The sequence below is a fragment of the Loxodonta africana genome, chromosome 14 (genome assembly GCF_030014295.1).
Source record: "Loxodonta africana isolate mLoxAfr1 chromosome 14, mLoxAfr1.hap2, whole genome shotgun sequence".
In the NCBI taxonomy this organism is placed as follows: domain Eukaryota; kingdom Metazoa; phylum Chordata; class Mammalia; order Proboscidea; family Elephantidae; genus Loxodonta; species Loxodonta africana.
Window position 1 is genome coordinate 15,692,827 of NC_087355.1, and position 26,020 is coordinate 15,718,846.

Sequence of the window (26,020 nt, forward strand, 5' to 3'; positions counted from 1 at the left end):
CACACTGGTGGATCAGGAAGTAAGTGGAGGTCCCCAGACGCTCAAGCCTGGTACTTTTTCATGTTATATTCAACCATTCTTTCTGACTAAATTTCATTTTTTATCCAATCCAAGCATCTTTATCTCTTAGAAGGAATATTTAACCCATATAATCTTTATTACTATCATGGTATGTTTGGTTTTCTATCATCTTGTCCTTTCCCAAAAAAAAAAACCCACTGCCGTCGAGTCGAAGCTGACTCACAGCAACCCTATAGAACAGAGTAGAACTGCCCCATAGAGTTTCTAAGGAGCACCTGGCGGATTCAAACTGCTGACCTCTTGGTTAGCAGCCGTAGCACTTAACCACTACGCTACCAGGGTTTCCATCTTGTCCTTTAGATTTTATATTGTTTGCTCCTGGCTTCCTAATGATCTAGAAGGTATACATCCTATTTTAACTCAATTAGATGCGGGCAAATCAGTCTTAGAAGAAATACAACAGAATGTACCTTAGAAGCAAGGATAGCAAGACTTTGTCTTGTGTACTTTGGACGCCATTATCAAGAATGACCAATTGCTAGAAAGGGACACCACATTTGGTAGAGGGTCAAACCCTCAATGAGATGGACAGACACAACAGCCTCAACAATGGGGTCAGACATATTAAACAAAAGTCATGGAGATGGCGCATGACTGGGCAACATTTCGTTCTGTTACACATAAGGTCTCCCTGAGCTGGAGTTGACTCAGCATCGACAAACAACAACAGAGATTACTTCCAGCAATATGATTATTTCCAACTCCCCTACCCAACCAAAAGGCACCATTATGTCTCCCTATTTAACAGTACTTTACAAATCTTCTATTTCACTTAATTCAGCAAAAGACAGGTGTATACTACAGAATCCAAATACAGTTATGCTTTTCTTTACATTAATACCAATATTCAGACCTAACTCTTTTACTGATTTCCCTACTCACAGCCAATCCTAATGTGTTACAATATTAAAAAATTTTATATTATTTAAACTTTTCAAAAAGTAATATATTGACATGAATCAAAATTCAAAAGGTATACAACAAAGGCTCCTTCCCACCTATGGCGCCATCCAGTTTCTGGAAGCAACCAATGTTATCAGTTTCTACTGCACTGTTACAGGAAACACATAAATATTGAAACATCCTTGGCTTTCTGTTCTTAAACTAACTACGCTAACTGTTCCTATAGTTTCTATGAAACAAGGATGGAGTCCTACTCTGTATACATGAGGTCACCATGAGTTGGAATCAACTTGACTGCAATTAACAACAACATTTCCTTGATAGGTGGGGGCTATGTTTTCTCTCCCTAAATCTAAGCAAGCTGTGTAGTATAACTAGTCAAAAGAATATAGAGACGGTGCATGTTTCCAAGCTCAGACCTTAAGAGACTAGAAGCTCTTACAATTCCTGTCTCTGGAACATTCTCTCTAGGAATATACTTGCTCTGGGGGGGAGGTAGCTACATCTAAAATGCCCAGCTACCTTGAGACAAATGCTGCCAGCCCAGAAAGTCCAACCACCCCAGCCCTGGCACCAAACATGTGAGTGCAGGAGCCATCTTGGGTATCACAGCCCCAGGAGATGACATGTGGAAAAGAACAAAGGCTCCAGATATATGGCCCCAGTTGAGCCATTCCAGATATCCCCAGCTGTTTAAGCCCTTAGGTTTGAGACACTGTGGAGCACAGACAAGCCAGAGCTGATATGCCCTGACAGAATTCCTGACTCTCAGAATTATGAGCGTTTTTTTAAAAAAGTTGCTGTTTTATGCCAGTTAAGTTTTAGGATCGATTGTTATTATTGGGAACATTAATCTGCCATATAGGTATAGGCCCTGAGTGTCCTGTACATTCTTGCTGGGTGTGCCTAGAATGCAAGACCCTGATTGCTGTTTACCTGAACCATTTCTTAATGCTGTGTTTGGAGCTAGCAACCTCGAGAGGTAAGGAAACATCTCTGTCTGGAACAAAGAGTAGACTTACTATAGAAGGAGTAAACTCCCCAAGCTTGTTGTTCCTCAGCTGCAATAAAAGCTCACTGTGTGCACAGCATCCACCTGGACCCCCGGGTGTTGCTGCTGTAGGGCCTAAAGGGCAAGGGGAACTGACACAATATGATGCCCATGCTGCTTGCTTTGCCATGAATAATAAAGTCTCTTGTCTCTGACCCAGGAGTCTTGTGTCCTCTGCAAGCATCAGAAGCATTGATAGGCTAACATATTAGCTTGCAAAAAGAATAAAATCCCAGATCCTTCAAAATTCTTCAAAGGTATGTCAATAAATAATCAGAACATATTCCATAGGTCATTTTTGCATTTTCCATCCTTTTGCCTTTTTGTGTTTCATTCTAAGTATTTTCTTATCTATATTCCAGTTCACTAATTCTCCATTTATTTCTAATTTGCTGTTAATTTTTTTTTCCATTGAGTTCTTATTTAAGGTATGATATTTTTCAGTTTTAGAATTTCCATTTGATTCTTTTTTTTTTTTTTTTTTGGTTTCCAGTTCTCTGTTGCAATTCTGTATCCTGTCTTTTTTTTCTCCCATGAACATAGCTGTTTCATTATTTTAAAGCCCCTGTACAATAACTGCATTATCAAGATCCTCCATGGATCTGTTTCTATTGTCTCTTGTTTCTCTTCATTTTTGGTCACATCATCTTGTCTCCTTCTGCCTTTTTGTTTTCTAAATGAGTGCTTGACAATGCATATAAAAAATTTGAGACTTAGGATAATGTCACCTTCCTCCAAAGGAGTATTTATATTTACTTCTAGCATGTGGCTCAAGGTACTAAAGCCATAGACCTCTTAATCCAATCAGTGATTGAGCTATTACAAAGTTGGGATTTATTTCTTAAAGTACGGCACTTTGGGGCTAAAAGTTAAGCATGAAAGGTTAAGCAGTACCAAGCCCCCAACCTTGGTGGGCTCTGAATGCCTGTTTTTCTTTTTCTAACCTTAAGAGTCAGCTAAAAGCTCTGCTCAGATTCTCATCTACCTTTCCCAAAATCAGTAGATGCTATGAGGGTAAAAGTGGCCCGAAATGTGGGCTCATCTCTCTGCCTTAATAGCATTCTGATACATTCAAGAATATGTCTCGTACACTTTGTCCAGTTTTTCTAATTCTTTTCAGTTGGAGTGTTAACCAAATTACTTTACTCAGCATTACCAGAAATGGAACTTCTCCAAAAACAGATTTAATATGTTTAAGAGTTTTAAAGGTTTTGTTTTTTGTTTTCCTTTTTGCTCCATTATGCATTCACTATATGCATTCCTGTGGAAACCCTGGTGGCGTAGTGGTTAAGTGCTATGGCTGCAAACCAAAGGGTTGGCAGTTCAAATCCGCCAGGCACTCCTTGGAAACTCTATGGGGCAGTTCTACTTTGTTCTATATGGTCACTATGAGTTGGAATCAACTTGACGGCACTAGGTTTGTTTTTGGTTTTTGGTATATGCATTCCACCAATCATCTTTAAAGATGATCTGCATTTTCAAATAAACTAAAAGTATAACGATTTATTAGACTAAGAAATACCTTTATGAAATACCATTTACCAAAAAAATTGTCGGTAGTAGTGCAAAGCATTTGGAATAAAACAAAATTTTAAAATATTTTTAAAGAAGAAAAAAACACAAAAGTAATTTCACATTTCAATTAGGAGAATGAAAACTACATAAGTTTTCATGCTTTAATGTCCTTCTCTTTTAATTATATCTAAACACTTACAAACTTTATCTAGGAATAAAATATCATTTTATCACAACCCAGTTATTTTCTTAAAAACATTCCAAATATATAATTTTTTCATGTTATTTTTTTCCTTTGGAAAACTATATTACTTTATGAAGATTTGAAGTTTAGTGGAAGTCTGAGAGAAGTACTGTGTTTGCAACACTTACAGTGAAAAATACGAAAATCAATATATGGATGAGAACCTCTTCTTTCTGATTCAAATCCTGCTCGACTCCTTACACGTACATCTCCTGGGCAGAATCAAGAATAAAACATACGTTTAGAGAGCTATCATTTTGGAAGAAGCTTCCATTTGCAACAAAAATCTATGGGTATCATACTCAGAAGTCATGGCCCACTAACAATATATATGGGACAGGTAGTTAAGAGCTGATTTATGTTGCTTACAAGTATAAGCTACATTAGCATAAAATTTGAAGAGATTTACAAATGTTCACTACTGAGTGGTAAGGCTGGACAAGGAGGTTTTTTTAATCGTCCCCAACAATAATAAGAAGAATTATAATATATACTTTAAAGTTAGCACCTGAAAGATTACGAAAGTGTATGATAAATCAATTTAACATCTTATTACTCACATGGAATTAAAAAAAAAAAAAAAAAGCCACTGGGAAATAAAATCTATCTTACACAAGACAGAAAATCCCCAGTGCAAAAAATTTTAAAGCCACCACAAGACGCAAATATTTATTAGGTGTCTGATCTGTGGCTAGCACTATACTAGGGGCTATAAGGGATATGGGGAAATAGAAAATACTTTACCTGTTCTCATGCAGTTTATGATTTCATAAGTGAGTAGAAAATTAAATAAAATGTTAAATGTTTTGCCCTAAGGGTTTAACTTGATCAATTTTTTTTCTCATTATACTCAAGACCTTCAGTTGGTTCTTAAAATTTGTTCTTTACAGATAGAAGCTCAATATGTCCTTACTTGTACCCACATGACTTTCAGATCTATTTCTCTAAACAGCAACATAACCACAGCAACCATGTAACAACCACTCCTTCAAGTGCCTTATAGGAATTATTTTTTTTACTCTTTCTTAATTCCCATTTTACAGATGCAAAAATTGAGGCTCTGAGGAGTTAGGTTATATGCCCCGTGTCACAAACTTAGTGTAAGGAATGAGCCAGGATTCAAACCTAGCTCTCTGGGCTCCAAGCTCAGTGCTTTTCCCATATACTTCCCAAGTCTCCAAGTTTATAACCTTTAAGTCTTCAGTGCCTGGCCCTGTGCTCTTACAATTCTTCTTGCCCAGAAAACTCTCCTACTTACCTTTTAGGCAAGGCCATCATCTCCTTCAAGGCTGGTTTCATTTACCATGACTGTATCCCACAAAGATTAATCACCTCTCGCAGGTGGTAATTTCTTTACACCACAGTGAATACTGACTGAGCACCCACTACATGTCCGGCACTGGAAATATGGCAGTGAACAAAATACATCAAGTCCCTGTCCTCATGAAGCTTATCTTTTTGTTGGATGAGACAAATAATAAACAAATAATTTCATTCTATATAAGATAATAGTAAATGACACCAAGAAAAACAAAGCTAGGTAAGAGGAGTGAGGCATGAGGGAGGGGTGACCTGTTTTTCATTAGTGTGTTCAAGGCAAGCTTCACTGAAAAGGCAGCATGTGAGTAGGGTCCTGAAGGAAGTGAGGAGTGCGCCATTCGGGTATTGGGAGGAAGAAGTTTCCAGGCACGAGGACGAGCAAGCATAAATAGTCTGAGACAGGAACATGCTTGGCACATTCAAGCACAAACAAAGGGGCCAGCAAGGCTAGACTGAGGTGAGGGAAACTGGTGGGAAGTGAGGCAAGAGAGGTGGTAGGGCCAGATCAGACTGGGCCTTTGTGGGCCATTGTAATAACTTTAAATTGTACTCTGAGTCACATGGAAAACCACTGGAGAATTCTCAACAGAGGAATGAGATGATATAATTTATGTTTGAAAAGGTTCACCCTCCTGCATTGACCAGAATAGTGGAGAGGCACACAGGAAGACAAAGAGAGACTCTGAGGGGCGACTACAATAAATGGCAAACACTGCTGCCTCATTCGGGGTGGTAACAGTATAAGTAGTGAGTTTCTGGATGTATTTTGAAGTTATCAGTCAATAGGACTCGCTGAAGAATTAGACATGGCATGTGTAAGAAACAGGAGTCAAGGGTAACTCTAAAGTTTTTGACCTGACAGCTAGAAGAATGGAGTTATATTCTCTGAGACAACAAAAAACTATAAAATGAACATATTTGGGAACAAAATCAGACTTTAGTTTTTAGTCATGTTAAGTTTGAGGGGGCCATAAAACACCCAGGTGGAGATATTCTAAAAACCAAAACCAAACCTATGGCCGTCAAGTGGATTTAGACTCATTGCAACCCTACAAGACAGAACAGAACTGCCCCATAGGGTTTCTAAGGAGTGGCTGGTGGATTTGAACTGCCGAACTTTTGGTTAGCAGCTGAGCTCTTAACCACTGCACCACCAGGGCTCCAGAGATATTCTACAGAGTTAAAAATAAGAGTATGAAGCTCTGTTTTAAAGAGAGGGGAATCCTGAACATGTCTGAAGAGAGAAACGAAGACAATGAAGAGGAAAAGGGTGAACAGACATGGGGAAAATATATAATGGTACTGAGCAGAATTGAGGGTTGACCTTGCAAAGGCAGATAAAATGCACAAGGTAAATTAAAGGGGCGGGGGGGTTGAGAATGAAGAAGAACAAAGACAGGGCCTTGGGGAACACTTAGGCTTAAGGACAGGAAAAGGAATTACTGAAGGAGGCAAAGAAAAAAACAGAAGTAGGTGAAGAATAAGGACGGCTCAATATCATAGAAGGTGAAGGAGAAATTCTGAACATGAGGAGGGTAGTCATGGAAGACACAGCTAAAAAAAAGATGAGTAAATTTGTCTGCTGAAAGTTTAATAGGACATTTTCAATACTATCAATACTATGGAAGGGATTAAAGAGTGTGTGAATAGAGAGATAATCTGGCAACAAACAGAGGAAGAGAGGGAAAAAACTATACACATATATACACAGCCAAAGTCATTTTACCATGTAGAATTGAGTAAAATATCACTAATAAGTACCAACACTAGAGGAAGACAACGGTCTTCCTTACCAGCCAAATGAGAACAAAATACACCCAGTGATAGGATGAGTTGATCAGTTATTTCACAGTCTCATCTTTGTCCATGTTCGTAATCATTTCTTTCATATTTAATAACTCCGAGAAGGAAAGCTCTTTATTTTCTATGAAGAATCCTCAAGATGCAACTTAAAAACGTGTACTAATGAATGTGTTCCAGTTATTAAGCCACACAGGTCTCAATTACGTAAAACTCTAAATACGCCTCTGTATTCATCTCACATTAATACTGGTTTCCAGACTCCAAACTTCAATGTAATAGATTATTTCTGCTACAAACAGTCATGAAAAGCTACCTTATAAAAGATAATTCTGCTTCAAATAACAATATACGATAGCAAAATTAACTAACACTGGTACAAAATAAACAATGCTTACCTAGCATACGAATGTACAATGCAGTCTGATCAGAACTGTCATAGGAGATCGCTCCACGCCTCTAGAAATAAAAACAAGACACATGCATTTTAATACAGAACAATTACATTCGATGTAAAATTCAATATGTACTTATTATTTATCATTTATTATTTGTACAGCACTGTGCAAGAGAAACTGGATATATAAATGATATTAAATATGATACCTGCTCTTGAACATAGAGTAGCTAAAGCAAATGGAAGAAATGATGAAGTAAAAAGAGCTAAACAGAAGATTTCAAAGGGAGGCTCGAAAAGACAAAGTAAAATATTAAAATGAAGTATGCAAAGACCTGGAGTTAGGAAACCAAAAGCGAAGAACATGCTCAGCATTTCGCGAGCTGAAAGAACTGAAGAAAAAATTCAAGCCTCGAGTTGCGACAGTGAAGGATTGTACGGGGAAAATATTAAACAATGCAGGGAGCATCAAAAGAAGATGATCTACGGTCAACCATTTCAGGTGGTAGCATACGGTTAAGAACTGATGGCACTGAAGGAAGAAGTCCAAGCTGCACTGAAGGCACAGATGAAAAATAAGGCTCCAGGAATTGACAGAATGCCAAAACAGATGTTTCAACAAAAAGATGCAATGCTGGAAGTGCTTACGCATTTCTGCCAAGAAATACAGAAGACAGCCACCTTACCAACCAGCTGGAAGAGATTCATATCTGTGCCCATTCCAAAGAAAGGTGATCCAACAGAATGTGGAAATTATTAGACAATATCATTATATCACACATCAGTAAAATTTTACTGAAGATACTTCAAAAATGGTTGCAGCAGTATAGTGACAGGGAACTTCCAGAAATTCAAGCTGAATTCAGAAGAGGACGTGGACAAGGGATATCATGCTGATGTCAGATAGATCTTGGCTGAAAGCAGAGAATACCAGAAAGATGTTTACCTGTGTTTTATTGACTATGCAAAAGCATTCAACTGTGTGGATCATAACAAATTATGGATCACATTGTGAAGTATGGGAATTCCAGAACACCTCACTGTGCTCATGAGGAACCTGTACATAGGCTAAGACGCAGTTGTTCGAACAGAACCAGGGGATACTGTGTGGTTTAAAATCAGGAAAGGAGTGCGTTAGGGTTGTATCCTCTCACTAATTCAATCTGTCTGCTGAGCAAATAATTTGAGAAGCTGGACTATATGAGAAAGAAAGCAGTATCAGGATTGGAGGATGGCTCATTAACAACGTGCAATATGCAGATGACACAACCTTGCTTGCAGAAAGCAAAGAGGACTTCAGTATGGATTATACCTCAGCATAAAGAAAACTAAAATCCTCACAACTGGAAGAGATTGAAGCAACATCATGATACACAGAGAAATGACGGAATTTGTCAAGGATTTCATGGATCCACAATCAACGTCCATGGAAACAGCAGTCAAGAATTCAAATGACACATTGCATTGGGCAAATTTGCTGCAAAAGGCCTCTTTAAAGTGTTAAAAAGCAAAGACGTCACCTTGAGGACTAAGGTGCACCTGACCCAAGTCATGGTACTTTCAAACACCTCATATGCATGCAAAAGCTGGACAGTGAATAAGGAAGACCAAAGAAGAACTGATGCCTTTGAATTATGGTGTTGGTGAAGAATATTGAATACATACCATGGACTGCCAGAAGAACGAACAAATCTGTCCCGGAAGAATTACAGTCAGAACGCTCCTTAGAAGCAGGGATGGCAAGGCTTTATTTGGACATGTTATCAGGCAGGACCAGTCCCTGGAGAAGGACATCATGCTTGGTAAGGTAGAGAGTCCGCAAAAAAGAGGAAGACCATCAACGAGATGGACTGACACACTGGCTGCAAAAATGGGCTCAAACGCAGCAACAATTGTGAGGATGGCGCAGGACGGGGCAGCAGTTTCGTTCTGTTGTATATAGGGTCACTGTGAGTTAGAATTGACAGCATATAACAACTAATTTGCTCTTGGAATCCCTAGATGGGGGGAAGGAAATAATTGCAGTACAATATGGTTAAGTACTATCATAAAAGTGGATACAAAGCGAGGAACATGCCTTAGGTATGAACTTAATCTGCTCTCAGTAAGACAGAAAAGGTTTGTTTGGATGACATTTGAGTTGACTCTTAAAGGACTAATAGGAGTTGGCCAAATTGAAAAGCAAGGAAAAGGGCAATCCATGTAAAACAAATAGCAAAAGTACAGCCAAGAAGCCCAAATGTGTTACAGACTGCTAAGTCATCTGGTTTTCTGGAGCAAAAGAGCAAGGAGGAGGCACGGAAGGATATTTAAACCATATCATGTAGGCAATAAGAAGCCATAAGAGATTTTTAAATGCAGGTGAAATATTTAGCAAGTTAACTTTGGTGGCAATATGAGGGATAGATTGGAAAAGGAAAGACAATAGAGATGAATGAGCAATCTACTAAAATGGTGTGATCACAAACCTGGAAAATCTAAAATAATTCACAGAAAATTATGAGCCCACTTGGGGAGAGGCCTTCTGCAGAAGCAGACCTGTACAACTAAGGAAGTTGTATGTTCCACTCACTTTACTATTCCTTTCATTTAAACTTGAATGAATAAGCAGATAAGCAAGAATCAGACATTTGAAGAAACCCAGTAACTAGAAAAAAACAGAACAAATGAAAAACCAAATGCCCTAGAGGTTAGCAAGAAATAAGAGAGCTTACGAGTCGGAATTAACTCCATGGCAATGGGTTAATTAGTGCACTCAAAGAGAACTGAGATGATGCTGAATGTATAAAACAAAAATTTGGCTCATTTTGAAAAAGAACAAATTTAAAAATATATCTTATAGCAGCATTATTCATAACAGTCAAAAGAAGAAACAACCCAAATGTCCACCAACTGGTAAGTGGATAAATAAAATGTGGTATAGCTACACAGGAGCCCTGGTAATGCAATGGTTAAAGCACTCAGCTGCTAACCAAAAGGGTCATCAGTTCGAATCCACCAGCCGCTCCCTGGAAACTATATGGGACAATTCTACTCCTGTCCTACAGGGTCGCTATGAGTCAGAATCGACTTGACAAAAACAGGTTTGGTATTCTTTGTACCTTTTCAATTTCGTGGCATGTGTAGTTATTATATACTCACAAAATAAATCAAATTAAAGTAAAAATCTACTACAAAGAAAAGCATGATCTCAAATCCCAAAGGACTAAACCCTACAGAACACACTCCTGCCATCACCCTTGGAGTCTCTCCCACCGGTAGACTATCCTAAGGAGGTAAGCTACAGCGTTTCAGAGTAAACTATTCTGCAGCAAACCACCACTGCAATCGCTCTGTGGTTACCAGGCAGCGCTCACACCTGCTGTCCCAAGCCCCAGCCGAGGATGTTTAGTTTATTAGATCACAACCAAAAACCAAACCAAAACCACTGCCGTCGAGTCAATTCCAACTCACAGTGAACCTGTAGGGCAGAGTTGAGCTGCCTATAGGGTTTCCAAGGCTGTAAGTCTTTACGGAAGCAGACTGTCACATCTTCCTCCCGTAGAACAGCTAGTGGGCTCAAACTACTGACTTTTTGGTTAGCAGCCAAGCGCTTTTAACCACTGTGCCACCAGGGCTCCTACTGGATTACAAACATCCCCTTAATACTACCATATTAGGGGAAAACCTTGTAGCCTAGAGAGCACATATGTGGAAAGGAGTATTTCTATCAGTCAAGTTGTATTAATGAAAACACAGATATCATTATGTAGCAGTTTGTTGCAGCTGACATCTATCAACCTGTTATTGGCCAATAACAACTTGGATAAAGAGCTTCTTAAAACAGTTTTTAACCTGTTATCTCTAACAGTCTTCGTTAGGAAAGTGGCTGGCATAATTTTTTTTTTTTTCTTTTAATGTAGAAAGGGTATTACTAAAATGGTCATTTATTAGAAGGGTAAAATCTAATTTACCACTTCACATCTTAAGGACTGAGAAAGAGTAACATTAGTTCTCTGTTAAGTAAAACAGTATTAAGTAAAAAACTGGGTAACGAACATAATATAGATTAGTTTATAACTACCCAGAACCCAGGACACACTAATTTATTTCAAAGTAATCAATTATATTAGTTATTCATAGAGGCACTAATTTAAATAGTAAAATGGTACAGTCTGTTATTAGTTAACTTTAAAAAACTTGGCAAAAAGGTAGAGTTTAATTCTAAATATATATGAATAAATTACTTAGAGACAGGCAGAATACTCAAGCGCTTCATTATAAAGTACTAATTTAACTAATTCTGGTCTACAAATTCTTAGCTTTAATGCTATACCCAGTTACAAGAATATAACTTTATGAAATAAATCTGAATGAAGCAAAAAAATATTTCTTTAAAGAACGAACTTTTAAAAATATATTTGACTCCATCAACAACAAAATAATTCATTCCTCTATCCTAAGTACTGATTAAAAATGAATATTAACTTTCCCACTAAACAATCTAGGTGGAATAATCTAAAATAACTCATTTTCAAAAAACACACTAAAAAAAATTATGAATTGCAACTATGAAAACTTGACCTTCATGTTAGAAACGTTATTTTCAAAAATAGTTATATGTGTTTTACCCACCAAGAGTGCTGCATGGGTTTAATATATATTTTTTAAAGATAATCATTTAAAAAACCCATATATTAGGATTCCATTTTTAATAAAAACAGTACAACGAATTTAATCAAAATCCTGCGTCACACCGTTAGTCACAAAACACATTCCCACCTCACCTCACCAGTGAATGGAAATAACTAAGTAGCTTCTACTCGTGACTTTTCTAATTTAGCTATCCTGGGAACAGCTTGTAAAGCAAACCAGTATAGGTCAAAACATGGGCGAGGCTGAGCTAATCAGAAACTGACTGCCACAGCATAAACAAGTTAAATTGTAGGACTCCAAAGGATCGGCAGCCACACTAATAGGGTTTTGAGCACTCTGGTATGATACTCCTCATTCATCTTGAATCAGGGTGAGTCACTCTTCAACAACTGATTTTACTTACAAGGTAAATGACAAAGGATATAATAGTTGTTCCCGTTATTAAAAAACAGCCATGTTTTAAAGCTGAGTGAAGATTTTTAAAGTGCCCTTGTTTCTATCTTCCAAGTTTTTCCACTAAATGACGTATGTGTAAGAGCATGAAGTAATATATATTAGCTAACACTTGTTGAGCTCTTACTCTGTGCCAGAACACGTTCCAGGGGATCTCTCACATAATCTCACTTAATCCGCATAACACCTCTTTCAGATAGGTCTTACTGGCCCCATTTTGCAGATCAGTAAACTGGTGGTCAGAGAGCATATACACAGAACTAAATAAATGTTTGGTAACAGTACCAAAAAATGATAACATATCAGCAAAAACTGAAGCCTTGCCTAAGTTTGGAAAGCAGTTTTCTCTAATATAGCAAAACAAGTCTTTTCAGAATGTAGTCGTCTTACATATGCTACACAAAGACTCACTTGTGTTTGGGTGCCAAAAGTATTTCAATACTGCATCGTTTCATGGAATAGCATCCTGTCCTTTCCTATGCACACAATAGGCTTTTTTATTCGTAAAAAAAAAAAAATCACAAAGTAAAAATATTTGCATTTAAATTAAAAACTTAATTTAAATTTTTGGGGGTTAGGAAAAAAATAAAGTCTGAAAACATTCACATATTCAATAATGCATTATTAACATTAACTTGACCTTCATTCAATAACTTGGCAAGCTGACCCTTTAAAAACAATGAGTAATATAAATAAAAGCTGTCAGCATAAAATTTATTCTTATTAAACACAAGGATTTTTTTAAATGTGGAAAACATTGTTTTTCTTTAAGAGCCTCTTCAGTTATTCACAGAGGGCCACTTCAAGCAGAGACAATGCTGCTTAAAATGTTACGCTTAAATGTGAAAAATTACATATCAGGGATTAAAATCTTGCTTGAAGAAGAAAATTAACTTTTTAGAAGCTTTGTGCTGCTCAGCAAATAGTGATGGCTTTATAAATTTTAAATTAAGACTATTCAATTTCTTAGTATAGTGTGGCTGGATGAAAGATAATTTTTATACAAGTACAGAAAATATAACTTCAAATAGTATAATCTTAAATATTTCCTACTTTAAGCATTAAAAATTTTTTTCTCCAAAAGAGAATGTTTAAAATATGTATATCCTGAAGTCTACTTATTTTATAATCTTTAAAATAAAAAAAATACTGAGGAAAAAGCTACTTCAAAATCAAAAAATGATACCACAAAAAGCCCTTAAGGAGGAAAGAGGTCAATAAGAATAAAAATTAAAACTAGTAATTTTAAGCTTTTCCGCTGATAGGCAAACCTAAGGTCTTTTAATTAAAGAAATAAAAACCGAAGTAAAAGGAGAAAAGAACTATTTTATTCCTATCAAATTCATAAACACATGATTAACGTCACAGTCCTAAAAATAAAGATGGCCTACCTTAGAGGCGATCCACTTGATAAGAACCAAGGCCAGACACCAGATCAATGCAATTCCCATTGGATCAACCAAAAACCCGTTACATAATCCCTTCCCTCCAGCAGCGAGCAAGAACTTCTGAGAAGTTTGGTAAATCACCAGCCGTCTGGAGGCAGAGAGGGGACACTGACTGATTTGAACCTCCAGCAGCTGCCTTCATACAACAACCACCTGACTTCTCTGAGAATGCATGGCCCAGCCAGCCTTTTTGCCGAGCACTGGCTTCACATCATGACACCAGGGTTGGGGTGAAACAACGTAAGTGAAGTTGGAAGAAAAAAAAAACCTCAGAGGGCTGACCTAACAGTCTCACAGTATGTAGACTAAAGAGGTTTCTGACTAGCCCAAATCACTTCTACAATCTTAATACTAGCAGATTGCTTTGAACCAACTTCCAAAAAATGTTGGCAGTACTAAAAATTTACTCATTCTTTTCACATACACCAGGGCTTCACAGGCATAATGTCGTAGCATTTATAAACATTAATATATTTTATTCTACCTTTTCAAATATAACCTTTTAATTTGTTCAACTTTCTATTTCCTTTAGAGCTAGGATTACTTTATGAACGTTAGAGGCTGCCATAAATAAGGTCTGAGCTACTTAACATTGTAATTCATTCACTGTGAATTTACTGACAAAAGGACAGTCTAGCAGTACATTTTCAAGTAATTAAAAGTATACTGTTTTCAAGCCCCAACTGCGATCTAACTTACACTATCATTTCTTGTTACACGTCTCTTGACTATGAGTACGCTCTCTTAAGAGCTAAGTGTGCCTGTATTCATCACCTTTATGACCTCTCCTAGCAGCCAGCAGGTTGCAGGTAGTACTGCTGAGGAAAATCCTTTCAGGAAACTTTCATTCACGTATTCAGCAGCTATTTATTAAGCTGCTACAATGTGCCAGGGATACAACTGTTGAGTAAAAACAGACATGGCTCCTGCTATTGTGAAGCTCATAGTTTAAGGAGTCTGCATTAGTCAAATAATTATGCAAACAAATACAAAATTGCAACTGTCACAAGTGGGATGAAGCAGGGATAGGAGGTGCGGATGTAGCCTGAGTCCGACCTAGTCAAGAGTTGAGGGACCCCCGCCTCCCAGAACCCCTGAAATGTCCCTGAGCTGCAATGTTAAGGGGCAAGAACATAAAGATGAGTGACCCACTGTCTTAGTCATCTAGTGCTGCTATAACAGAAATACCACAAGTGGATGGCTTTTACAAAGAGAAGTTTATTTCCTCACAGTCAAGTAGGCTAAAAGTCCAAATTCAGGGCATCAGGTCCAGGGGAAAGCTTTCTCTCTCTGTCAGCCTTCTCATCAATCTTCCCGGGGACTAGGAGCTTCTTTGCACAGGAACCCCAGGTCCAAAGGATGTGCTCTGCTCTCAGCACTGCTTTTTTGGTGGTATGAGGTCCCCCTGACAGCTTCTCTCTTTTAAATCTCAAATGAGATTGTCTTAAAACACAATCCAATCTTGTAGATTGAGTCCTGCCTCACTAACACAACTGCTGCCCATCCCCTCTCATTAACATCACAGAGGCTGAATTTACAATATATAGGAAAATCACACAATACCAGGAATCATGGCCCAGCCAAATTGATACGCACATTTTTTGGGGGGACATAATTCACATAATTCAATCCACGACACCCGCACAGACAGAATAAGACATGCCAAGGAACAAGACAAAAGGAGAAGAGATGGAAAAAAGATAGGAAGCTACAGTGCAGGAAGGTGGGCAAGTCAGAGAGGGGCCAGATGAGGCTGGGGGGTGCAAAGGAAGAGGCCAGGCCACATAGGAGCCTCTCTGGAGGCCATGTGACAGAGTTCTGTCTTCATCCTAAAAGTTAATCCTAATAATGGGGAAACTGAGGGGGGAGAAAGGGGCAAAAAGGAAAGCTCTGTGCTTTCTGCATAATTCGTCTGTAAACCTAAAACTGCTCTAAAAAAAAAAAAAGTTTATTAAATTAATCCCAACTTCCTAAAGAATTTTAGCAGATTTTGTATATTAAGAAAACCACTTTGGTCAAGTACAGACTGCGGTGTAGGGGCTGGATGGTACTGCAGAGGCCACTGCAGGGTCCAGCGGAGAGGTTAGGTGGCCTGGACTGGGATGGCAGTGGTGGAGATGAAGATAATGGACTGACTGAGCAGAAACTTAGGGGGCGACAGGACTGTGCAAAGTATGGCAGTCCCTGGCAAGGCAATGTCATCTCCACATCAATGGCACACAAATGAAGGTCCTAAATATTGGAAAATGGGCCAAATACTTTAAATATTTATATTATTTTCATTAGCCAATCCTTGGTACAAAGAGTTTATGATTTTTTCCAAGTTAATTCTAGACCTATCAAAACAAAGCATAAATTAAAGATACAGGTCTAAATAAAAATTTTTCTAAACTGAAATCATTCATAAAACATGGCCAAAAATTGCCACCCCACAACATATAAGTTATGGACCTCCCCATCCCTACTGCACCAACAAGCTGTGTGTACCACTGCAACGACAATCTCTGCACTAGTGGAGGTAACGTCTTTATTTTGTCGTGGGACTAGGCGCAGCCTCAGAGTATCGGGTCTTTATTTATTCTTGGAAATCCAGTAAAGTTCTAGCAACCAAACTTGAAGAATGCCCAGGAATGGGACAGAGCAGAAGCAAGAGAGGAGCAGGAGAAATGCCGGCAGTCACCTGTAAGAGGCCAGGCAGCCTGGGCTGGTGGCTGATGCCGGCCTTTGGTCATTATCTGCTGCTCTGGATTGAGTTGTGCTCTCCAAATTATTAGCCCACCACCACCTGCTTAGCCCAGAACACTTCCCTTCATTTCATCTTCACATTTCCCTTCCAATCAGCTGCTCAAAAAAAGTCAAGTTTTGAGAGACAAATACAAGACTGCTATTTTTGGTACAGTACTTAAATATTTTTAATAAATGTCCTTTTGGGTAATGGTGAACTCTAGAATCTGTGTTTTCCTTTAACCTAAAAGAGAGGGACTGGAAGAACCAGACCTGAGACACACACAAAAAAACAGAGACAGTGAGAAAAAGAGCTCACTCATTTAAGTGATTTTGTGTCAAGACTACTTCCACCGTCTCCAAACTTTATCGTGCTTGGAGACAAGAACCTGGGTTTATTTCCAAGCTTTACCGCCGTGAGCTGAGTGACCCTGGGTAAGCCACCACCTTATTTTCCTCTCCTTCACTGGAGTTAAATGATATGTATAAAAGAATACCTAGCTCACAGTAAGCTCTCGATAAATTTTAGCTGGATTGGAATGAAATATTTAAGACCTAGGATGATAACGCCATGCCCTAAGCACTCTTCCCCTTAACTCCAGGCTTACCTGAAATCACAACTGTCCAGGAGACAACCTGGCACCACTGCTTGCCAAGTGCCCTAGAGAAGCCTTCTCTGCCCCATAATAGGGCTAGGGCCTTGGTTTTCATTTTCATACCAGCTAATAGGTTGGGCTCCTTAAAATAGTTTCCCCTGGCATCTACTTCTTAAACTTCTACTATACGTCTGATACTGAAATACAGAGATAATCAAGACACAATCCTCCTGGATCAGAAAATGTTCTATTTGAATAGATATAGTTATTGAGCTTACGCCTAAAATCACAAAGCCTTCATTACTAATGACACATTTATATCACTCAAAACTTATAAAATCTCAGGCAATCTAGTTTTTCTTGAAGCAGTACTTGTATTTGGAATGCTATTTCATATTTCACACTTTTTCATAATGTTCAAAGATCACCTCCCAAAATCTATCTACTGCCCAAACTGTAAAAAAATCTTCCACTAATTAATTAAAGATATTTTTTGGTGTTCCACAGATTTCCCTTTGAAATCTTAAGGAAAAGATAACAGAAAATATCTCAAAAAATTAAATTCCTGATAAACATTTTACACTCAACTTTCTTAATGGTGTGAACCTAATGGCTTTAAAACTTTTTTCTTATTTTGAAATATGACATATTTAGTACTACTTCATCTTGATAAACTGCAAGATTTCTCCTAAAAATAAAAAAAAAAATTCAATACGATGAAATAAAAACAAAGGCTATTGTCAAAGTACTATGAATTCTCCTTTATAGCCTTACGCTTATTTCTTAGAAAAGTACCCTAAAAATTAATCTTTTCAGATTTATTATAATTTATTGTTCTACAAGGAAATAGTGGCCTCTTTTACATTAACAAATACATTCTTTTCATTAACCATTTTCTCAGCTGTCTGAAGTCTTTAGTGAAACATGGCCAGGTAGCAAGAGATCAGTTAACTAAAAAAAACAATGCACAGAATACACACAAACTTTTGAAAACAGAAGTTGATATTATAAGAATGTATAAAAATTTTACCTTTCTGGGCTTTATAAGGCTAATATCTGAAAAAGTAAATTAAAATCAAGTGCTGTAATTTTATGAGTATAATCAATAGAAAGAAAAGGTATGACTGTGATCACTGTTTCTTAGGGAAATAACCGAAGAGCAAATTTTATCCCTGGGGCTCTCTGCCACCCACAGGACACCTGTCAGTCTTGGCAATAGCCTTTAGCTATCCATACAGAGAGTCAACATGTCCCTCTCTTGACCAAATTAGGCTAACCTCATCTGCATTGACATCAGTGTCTATAATTTTCGAATCCCATGGACAGAAATAGCGTATCACTGAGTTCTTTATACAAATGAAGTGCCTGGAGGAAACTATAATAAAATCTATGGCAGAAAAAACAAACACCATAATGAAAACCCTCCAACTGTGCTCTTATAGTTCTGAATTCCAGTCAATTTTAATAATAAGTCAGAGTTTTGTTGGTTTTTGTTGTTCATTTTATTAAAAACCATATACCAGGGCTTATTATTTTTCAAATGTGTGAATTTCAAGAGATATAAAACTAAAATTAAGCTTTTGGAACTAACAAAAGCTATTAAAAAATTTATGGTAGAGTTCTACCATCAATTAAGACCTTTCTGTCACAGATTTATAACTCTCAGTTAAGTTTTCTGAAATATAGTATACCAGTGTTTGACGACAATGGACATGTGATTCTTCCTGTTAAGAAGGAAGCAATGAAAACACCTTGACATTTTACAAACATTCAAGTCTTCCAGTCCAGAAAACTACATCCTATGATACTAAATGAACTTTTATCTGTTTATCTGTTCATAATACTTAAAAATCATGGAGAAGTAAAAAGCGGTCACAAAACACTGGCAAACGTTGCCTCAGCTTCCAAAAGGAACAAACCAGTCTTGTAAACCTGACAACTGGAGAGTTTATACTTGGAAAAGGAGAACACAATGGGTTTACTTTAAGCACAAGGTTACTACTATGTTAGACCAAGAGAATGTAACAGACACTGGACACCTGGATTTCACCAAGGCTGCACACAAAGTCTCTGGCGATATTAAGAACAAGACAGAGCAATGTGAGTTCTATATGACAGGCAGACTCCCCGCTAACTGAACAAACGTACATAGAAAGATTAAGTAACTACTTGATAGCAACCTAGTGGAAGATTTCTAGAGGCAAATAATAGAATTCTACATTTGAACTTGTCCTGTTCCACATTTATTTGGGTGCTGATCAGACAAATGCATATCGAATCTGCAAATAAAACTCAAAGAGTGAATCAGCATGCTCAATGACCAAATTAAAGAAAAGGTAACTTCTGCATTTTGATATAAAAAATAAATTGCATGGGTATAGAACAACAGAAATCTTAAAAAAAAAAAAAAATGCAGGGAGGCAGCAGAGCCAACATGGCACTACAGACAGATGTACCGCGAGCATTTCTCTGCAGCAAAGACCAGAAAAACTAAGTTAAACAGATACAAACGTCAATCCTGGAACCCCAAGCATCAGATGAAGGGGTAAAGAACTAGATCAAGCACCAAAAGAAGAAGAAACTGACATAAAACAGAGAATGAGAAGGGCTACAGAGTGGAGGTCCCCTGCCAGCTAATGTGGGGTGGATTTGTCATCTTGGAGCACTGCCAACAACCCTGGACAGGGAGTATGGGAAGGCAACTTCATGGAGTTCCCAACAGGAGACAGAGCACCTGGGAACCAGAGATACACGCTTTCCCACCCCCTACCTTTCTACCCTATTCACTGCTTTCATCGCTTTCCAATGGGCCACAGTCGTTCAGCCAGAAAGACACTGATGCACTGCTGCCCCGGGTCTGCCCCATCCCCAACAGCCAGTTCTGTCAGCACCATACTTTGTGTTTCTTTTTTTTTTCTTCTCTCTCTTTCCTTTTCTTGCTTTTTTTTCTCCTGCCTACCTAGCTCCACGTGCACGGCCTCCACCCCTTCTTGATGGGCCATACCGAACCACTTGGCTGGGGAGCCACCAGCACATGGCCTCCCCAGGTCTGCACCGTGCCTACCAGCTGGCTCCCTTGGTGCCATATTTTTTGTCTTTATCTTTTCCTTTCTCCCTTTTCCTTCTTCCTTCTACCTAGGCCCTGTTCTGCCTTTGCCCCTTCCTGACAGGTCATCTTGCAGCACCCAGTGAGAGAGATACTAGCTCGCCGCTACCCCAGTTCTGTCCTACCCCCAACTGCAAATTCCTTCGGTGCCATATTGTTTTTCTTTTGTTTCTTCTGTCTCTCTCCCTGCCTTCCTTTGTCTTCTCCCACCCACCTAGCCCCATGCACTGCCTCCACCCCTTCTGGATGGGCCATGCCACGTCGCTGGACTAGAGAACCACAAGCACATCGCCTCCCCAGGTCTATCCCGCCCCCACCAGCCAGCTCACTCAGCACCATGTTTTTTATTTTTCTTTCTCTTTCCGTTTCTTTTCCATCTTCCTCCCACATAGGACCTGCAGTGCCTCTGCCCCTTACTGGTGGGCCGTGCTGTGCTGCCCAGTGAGAGAGTCAACAGTTCGCTACCATCCCAGTTCCACCCCACCCCCAACAGCCAGTTCCTTCAGTGTCATTTTGTTGGTCGTGGCGGTGATGTTTTGATTTGTTTTTGTTTCTTCTGTCTTTCCCTTCCTTTCTTTTCTTCAGCTCACCTAGCCCCCTGCACCGCCCCATCCCCTCTAGACAAGCTGTGCCGCACCACTTGGATAGAAAGCTGCCAGCAGGCACATGTACTCCCCAGGTCTGCCCCACACTCATCAGCTGACTCCAACCACGTCGCCATTTAATTTATTTATATTATCATTTACTTTTCTTCATTATTTCTGCTTCTCTTTCTCTCTATTTTTTCTCCCACTTAGCTCCACATATCACACCCTCTCCCTTCCCTCCTACATCTGCACAGTGCATAGAAGACCTTGCCCCCAAGCAGCACTTGCATGGACCTCTGGACCCCAGGACTTGCTCCATGCTGACCTCTGGCCCTGCCCTGCTGAGCACTGCACCTCTGAGCAGCACCGGCATGGACCCCTGGACCCCCGAACCCTGCCCTGCCCCACCCCATGGCTCCCCCGACCAAGCACCAATCCTTATGCAAGGCTGGTTCGGACACCGGGACCCCCTCCTACATCTGCACAGTGCATAGAAGACCTTGCCCCCAAGCAGCACTTGCATGGACCTCTGGACCCCAGGACTTGCTCCATGCTGACCTCTGGCCCTGCCCTGCTGAGCACTGCACCTCTGAGCAGCACCGGCATGGACCCCTGGACCCCCGAACCCTGCCCTGCCCCACCCCATGGCTCCCCCCACCAAGCACCAATCCTTGTGCAAGGCTGGTTCGGACACCGGGACCCTATGCTGCCCCTCGCCACAACTGCAGAGCAATGCCCATGTGTGGGACTGATACACCCTAGGGAACCCGACCCACCAACCCCAGTTAATGCTGCAAACGACCCCCCACCCCAACCATAATAGAGTGACCGGTCCTGCCCACCTGGACAAGGTGGTGAGAACTATCGTGCCCACAGATGAGCAAGCAACAAAACGTGCTTAGCCCAGCCACCCAGACATAACCAAATAAAACAAAAAACCATGGTGAAACAAACAAACCTACAATCAATAAATGAAGAAAATAAGTGATAGCAATAAACGCACACCTATCAATAATTACACTGAACATAAATAGCTTAAATGTACCCATAAAGAGACAGTGACCGAACAGATAAAAAAAAAAAAAAAAAGACACATCAATATGCTATCTACAATAAAAAAAAAATAGACACGCCTTAAAAAGAAAGACATAAAGATATTAAAAATCAAAAGATGGAAAAATATATCAAGCAAATAACTACCAAAAAAAGAGCAAGAGTGGCAATACTAATCTCAGATAAAATAGACTTTAAAACAAAATCCACCACGAAAGACAAAGAAGGGCACTATATAATGATTAAAGGGACAATCCAACCTGAAGACTTAACCATAATAAACATCTATGCACCCAGTGACAGGGCTCCAGAATACATAAAACAAACTAATGGCACTGAAAAGAGAAACCGACAGTTCCACAGTAATAATAGGAGACTCCAACACACCACTCTCAGTAAAGGACAGAACATCTAGAAAGAAACTCAGCAAAGATACAGAAGAGCTAAAGGGCACAATCAGCCAACTTGACCTCATACACATATATAGAACACTCCACCCAACAGCTGCAAAGTACACTTTCTTTTCCAACGCACATAGAACATTCTCCAGAATAGACCACATCTTTGGGCACAAAGCAACCCTCAACAAAATCCAAAACAGAGATAATACAAAGCATATTCTCTGATCACAACCCTGTAAAAGCAGAACTTAATAACAGGAAGAGCAATGGAAAAAAATGGAAATTGAATAACACTTTGCTTAAAAACTATTTGGTAATTAGAAGAAATCAAACACGGAATCAAAAAATTCCTAGAATTAACGGAGAATGAAAACACTTCATACCAAAACCTTTGGGACACAGCAAAGGCTGTGCTCAGAGGTTAATTTATAGCAATACTTGCCATATCAAAAAAAGAAGGTATAAAATTGAAATTTTAGCTCTACAACTAGAATAGAAAGAAAACAGCAAAAGAAGACCACAGCCATCAGAAGAAAGAAAATAATAAAGATTAGAGCATAAATAAATAAAATATAAAAAAACAAAGAATCAACAAAACCAAAAGTTGGTTCTTTGAAAGGATCGACAAAATCGACAAACCACTGGCCAAAGTGAAAAAAGAAAAACAGGAGAGAATGCAAATAACCCAAATTAGAAATGAAACAGGGAACATTACAACCGACCCAACTGAAATAAAAAGGATCATAACAGAATACTATGCAAAACTGTTCTACAACAAATTTGAATATGTAGAAGAAATGAACAAATTTCTAGAAACACACTATCTACCTAAACTAACACAAACTGAGGTTGAAAATCTGAACAGACCTATAACAAGAGAAGAGATTGAAAAGGTAATTTTAAAAAACTCCCAACAAAATTAAGTGCTGGCCCAGGTGGCTTTACTGGAGAATTCTACCAAACATTCAGAGAAAAGCTCATACCAGTACTACTCAAACTATTTCAAAACATAGAAAAGAAAGGGATACTTCCTGAATTCAATCTATGAAGCAAGCATAATCCTGATACTAAAACTAGGCAAAGACTCCACAAGAAAACAAAACTACGAATCTCTCTCATGAATATAGATGCAAACATTCTCATAAAAATTCCAGCCACAGGGTAAAACAGTATACAATACCAGGGAAATCACCACAACCTGACCAAGGCAAAGTCCTAGAGGATTCACAGACACATCCAAACTCCCTGAGGGACCAAATTACTGGGCTGAGGGCAGGGGACCGTGGTCTTGGGAGACATCTAGCTTAATGGGCATAACACAGTTTATAAAGAAAATATTCTACTCTGGTGAGTAGCTTCTGGGGTCACTTGTGAGCAGCCATCTAAATACTCCACTGGTCCCACCTGTCTGGAACAAGGAAAAATGAAGAAAACCAAAGACACAAGGCAAAGATTAGTCCAAAGGACTAATGGACCACAACTACCACAGCCTCCACCAGACTGAGTCCAGCACAACTAAACGGTACTCGGCTACCACCACCAACTGCTCTGACAGGGATCACAACAGAAGGTCCCTCCCAGACAGAGCTGGAGAAAAATGTAAAACAAAATTCAAACTCCTGTACACCGTTTTAACTCAGTACTGAAGTCACTCCTGAGGTTTACCCTTCAGCTAAAGATTAGACAGGCCTATAAAACAAACAATAACACACATAGTTCAACCACGTATATGAGACTAAATGGGCACACCAGCCCAGGCATAGGGACAAGAAGGCAGGAGGAGATAGGAAAGCTGGGCGAACGGAAATTGGGAACCCAAGGTTGAAAACGGGAGAGTGTTGACACATTGTGGGGCCGGTAACCAATGTCACAAAGGAATATGTGTATTAATCATTGAATGAGAAATTAATTTGCTCTGTAAACTTTCAGCTAAAGCACTATATATATATATTAAATTTTTTTTAAAAATGCAGGAAATATAAATTTTAATAAGGGATGATAGGTGTAGATTATCTTGGGAGGCATTCAGAGTCACAGAAGTGCTTAAATCAAGAATGTGCCACTATCCTGAATACAAGCCACATGTATAAGCCTGAATTCACTTTCCAATGGCACGGTGGAAGCTGAATATAATACATTTTAAAACACAGATAGGAATACTATATGAGGAATGGTTTTAGAACCTGAATGCTTTAGGCAAAGAAAGGAAAAGGGGGTGGGGGATGCTGAACCTGGGAGAAGTTTAGTTTTATTCACCGAAATTAATACAAATGAGAAAAAGTTTATGGAAAACAGAATGTCTCAAAATGACTTTCTAAGAACCTTCTACAATTTCAGCCATGTAAAATGGAAGGTGTTGCCTGAAAGTGGCCTGTCAAGAAGGCTGTGTGGGAAGCTAACAAATAACTTCTAATGTCTTTGCCAATTCTAAGATTCTGCAATACTAAAATTTGCTTGTGGATCAACAATTTTAACTTTAAACTAAAGAGAACTTGAATCAAATACACAATTTTTCTTCTACCAGCAGTCTAGAAACAAAATGCAATCAGTCACAACTTAGTGAAATGGAAAGATTCTTTTCCTATAAACAAAAAATAAATAAGGTTATAAGACCATGAACACATCTTTTTACATCTAACAATCAAAGAAAAGCTTTCTGGGAAAGAGGCCTTTTCAATTCTCTTCATTGGAATGGAGCCCTGGTGGCACAGTAGTGAAGGACTTGGTTGCTAACTTAAAGGTCGGCAGTTTGAATCCGCCAGCTGCTCCCTGGAAACCCTATAGGACAATTCTGCTCTGTCCTATAGGGCTGTTGTGAGTCGGAACTGACTCAACAGCAGTGGGTTATAGTTTCAATGGGATAGTACATCTACCACAACAGCCCACACAAGACCCAACCATACTGACCTCCTCAAACCTACGATACATATATATATATATATATACATATATATATGTATATATATATGTATATATATATGTATATATATATGTATATATATATATATATATTTAGTGAGATCTATTTGTACATAGAAGTCCCTGGGTGGTTATGATGGGTAAGGTTGTGTGTCAACTTGGCTGAGCCATGATTCTCAGAGGTTTGGCATTTATGTAATAATACACTACATAATTTGGCAGTTAGTCATCCTCAGATGTGATATGATGTGATCAGTAAGGGGACTTTCCTCAGGGGTGTGGCCTGCATCCAATATACACATGGATGATCTGGCAAAGCTCATTCACATGCTCTAAACTCTGCCTCTGGCTTGTCATCATCTGACCTCTCTGGTTCTTAGGCCTTGAGCCAGCAGCCCGAAGTACTGCCTGCTGATTTTGGGATTCGTCAGCCTCCACAACCTGTGAGCTGATCTTAGGATTTGTCGGCCTCTGCAGCCTGTGATCCAGCAACCTGCCATCTGACCTGCTAATCTTGGGTTCATCAGCCTCTGTGTGTTTGTGTGTGTGTGTGTGTGCATATGTATATATACGCATACACACACAAACACATACATACATAATATATACACAAACATATACATACATATACGAATACATATATATATATATATATATACTTCACTGATTTTGCTTCTCTAGAAAATCCAGCCTAAGATATTTGGTAGCAAGTGTTGGTTCTCAACTCTGACTAGTATTAAAGGCGCTGATGACTCTGCCTCCAGTAGTAAAGAGGGCGTCACCAATG

The 26,020-nt window shown here is 39.0% G+C and overlaps 1 protein-coding gene across 4 annotated transcripts in view; it reads right to left on the bottom strand.

Moving 5' to 3' along the window:
• The window catches only part of PDE7A (phosphodiesterase 7A), a 133,493-nt gene that overhangs the window by 46,075 nt on the left and 61,398 nt on the right, over positions 1-26,020 (bottom strand). For 3 of the 4 annotated variants that reach the window (XM_064267758.1, XM_064267760.1, XM_064267759.1), the window contains 2 exons: positions 7,313-7,373; positions 3,923-4,006 (listed from right to left, as the gene is read on the bottom strand). In XM_064267758.1, the coding sequence (XP_064123828.1) occupies positions 3,923-4,006; positions 7,313-7,373 (145 nt within the window). Of the gene's footprint in view, positions 1-3,922; positions 4,007-7,312; positions 7,374-13,790; positions 19,492-26,020 lie in introns of those variants that run through there. The other variant, XM_064267761.1, reaches the window with a different exon arrangement.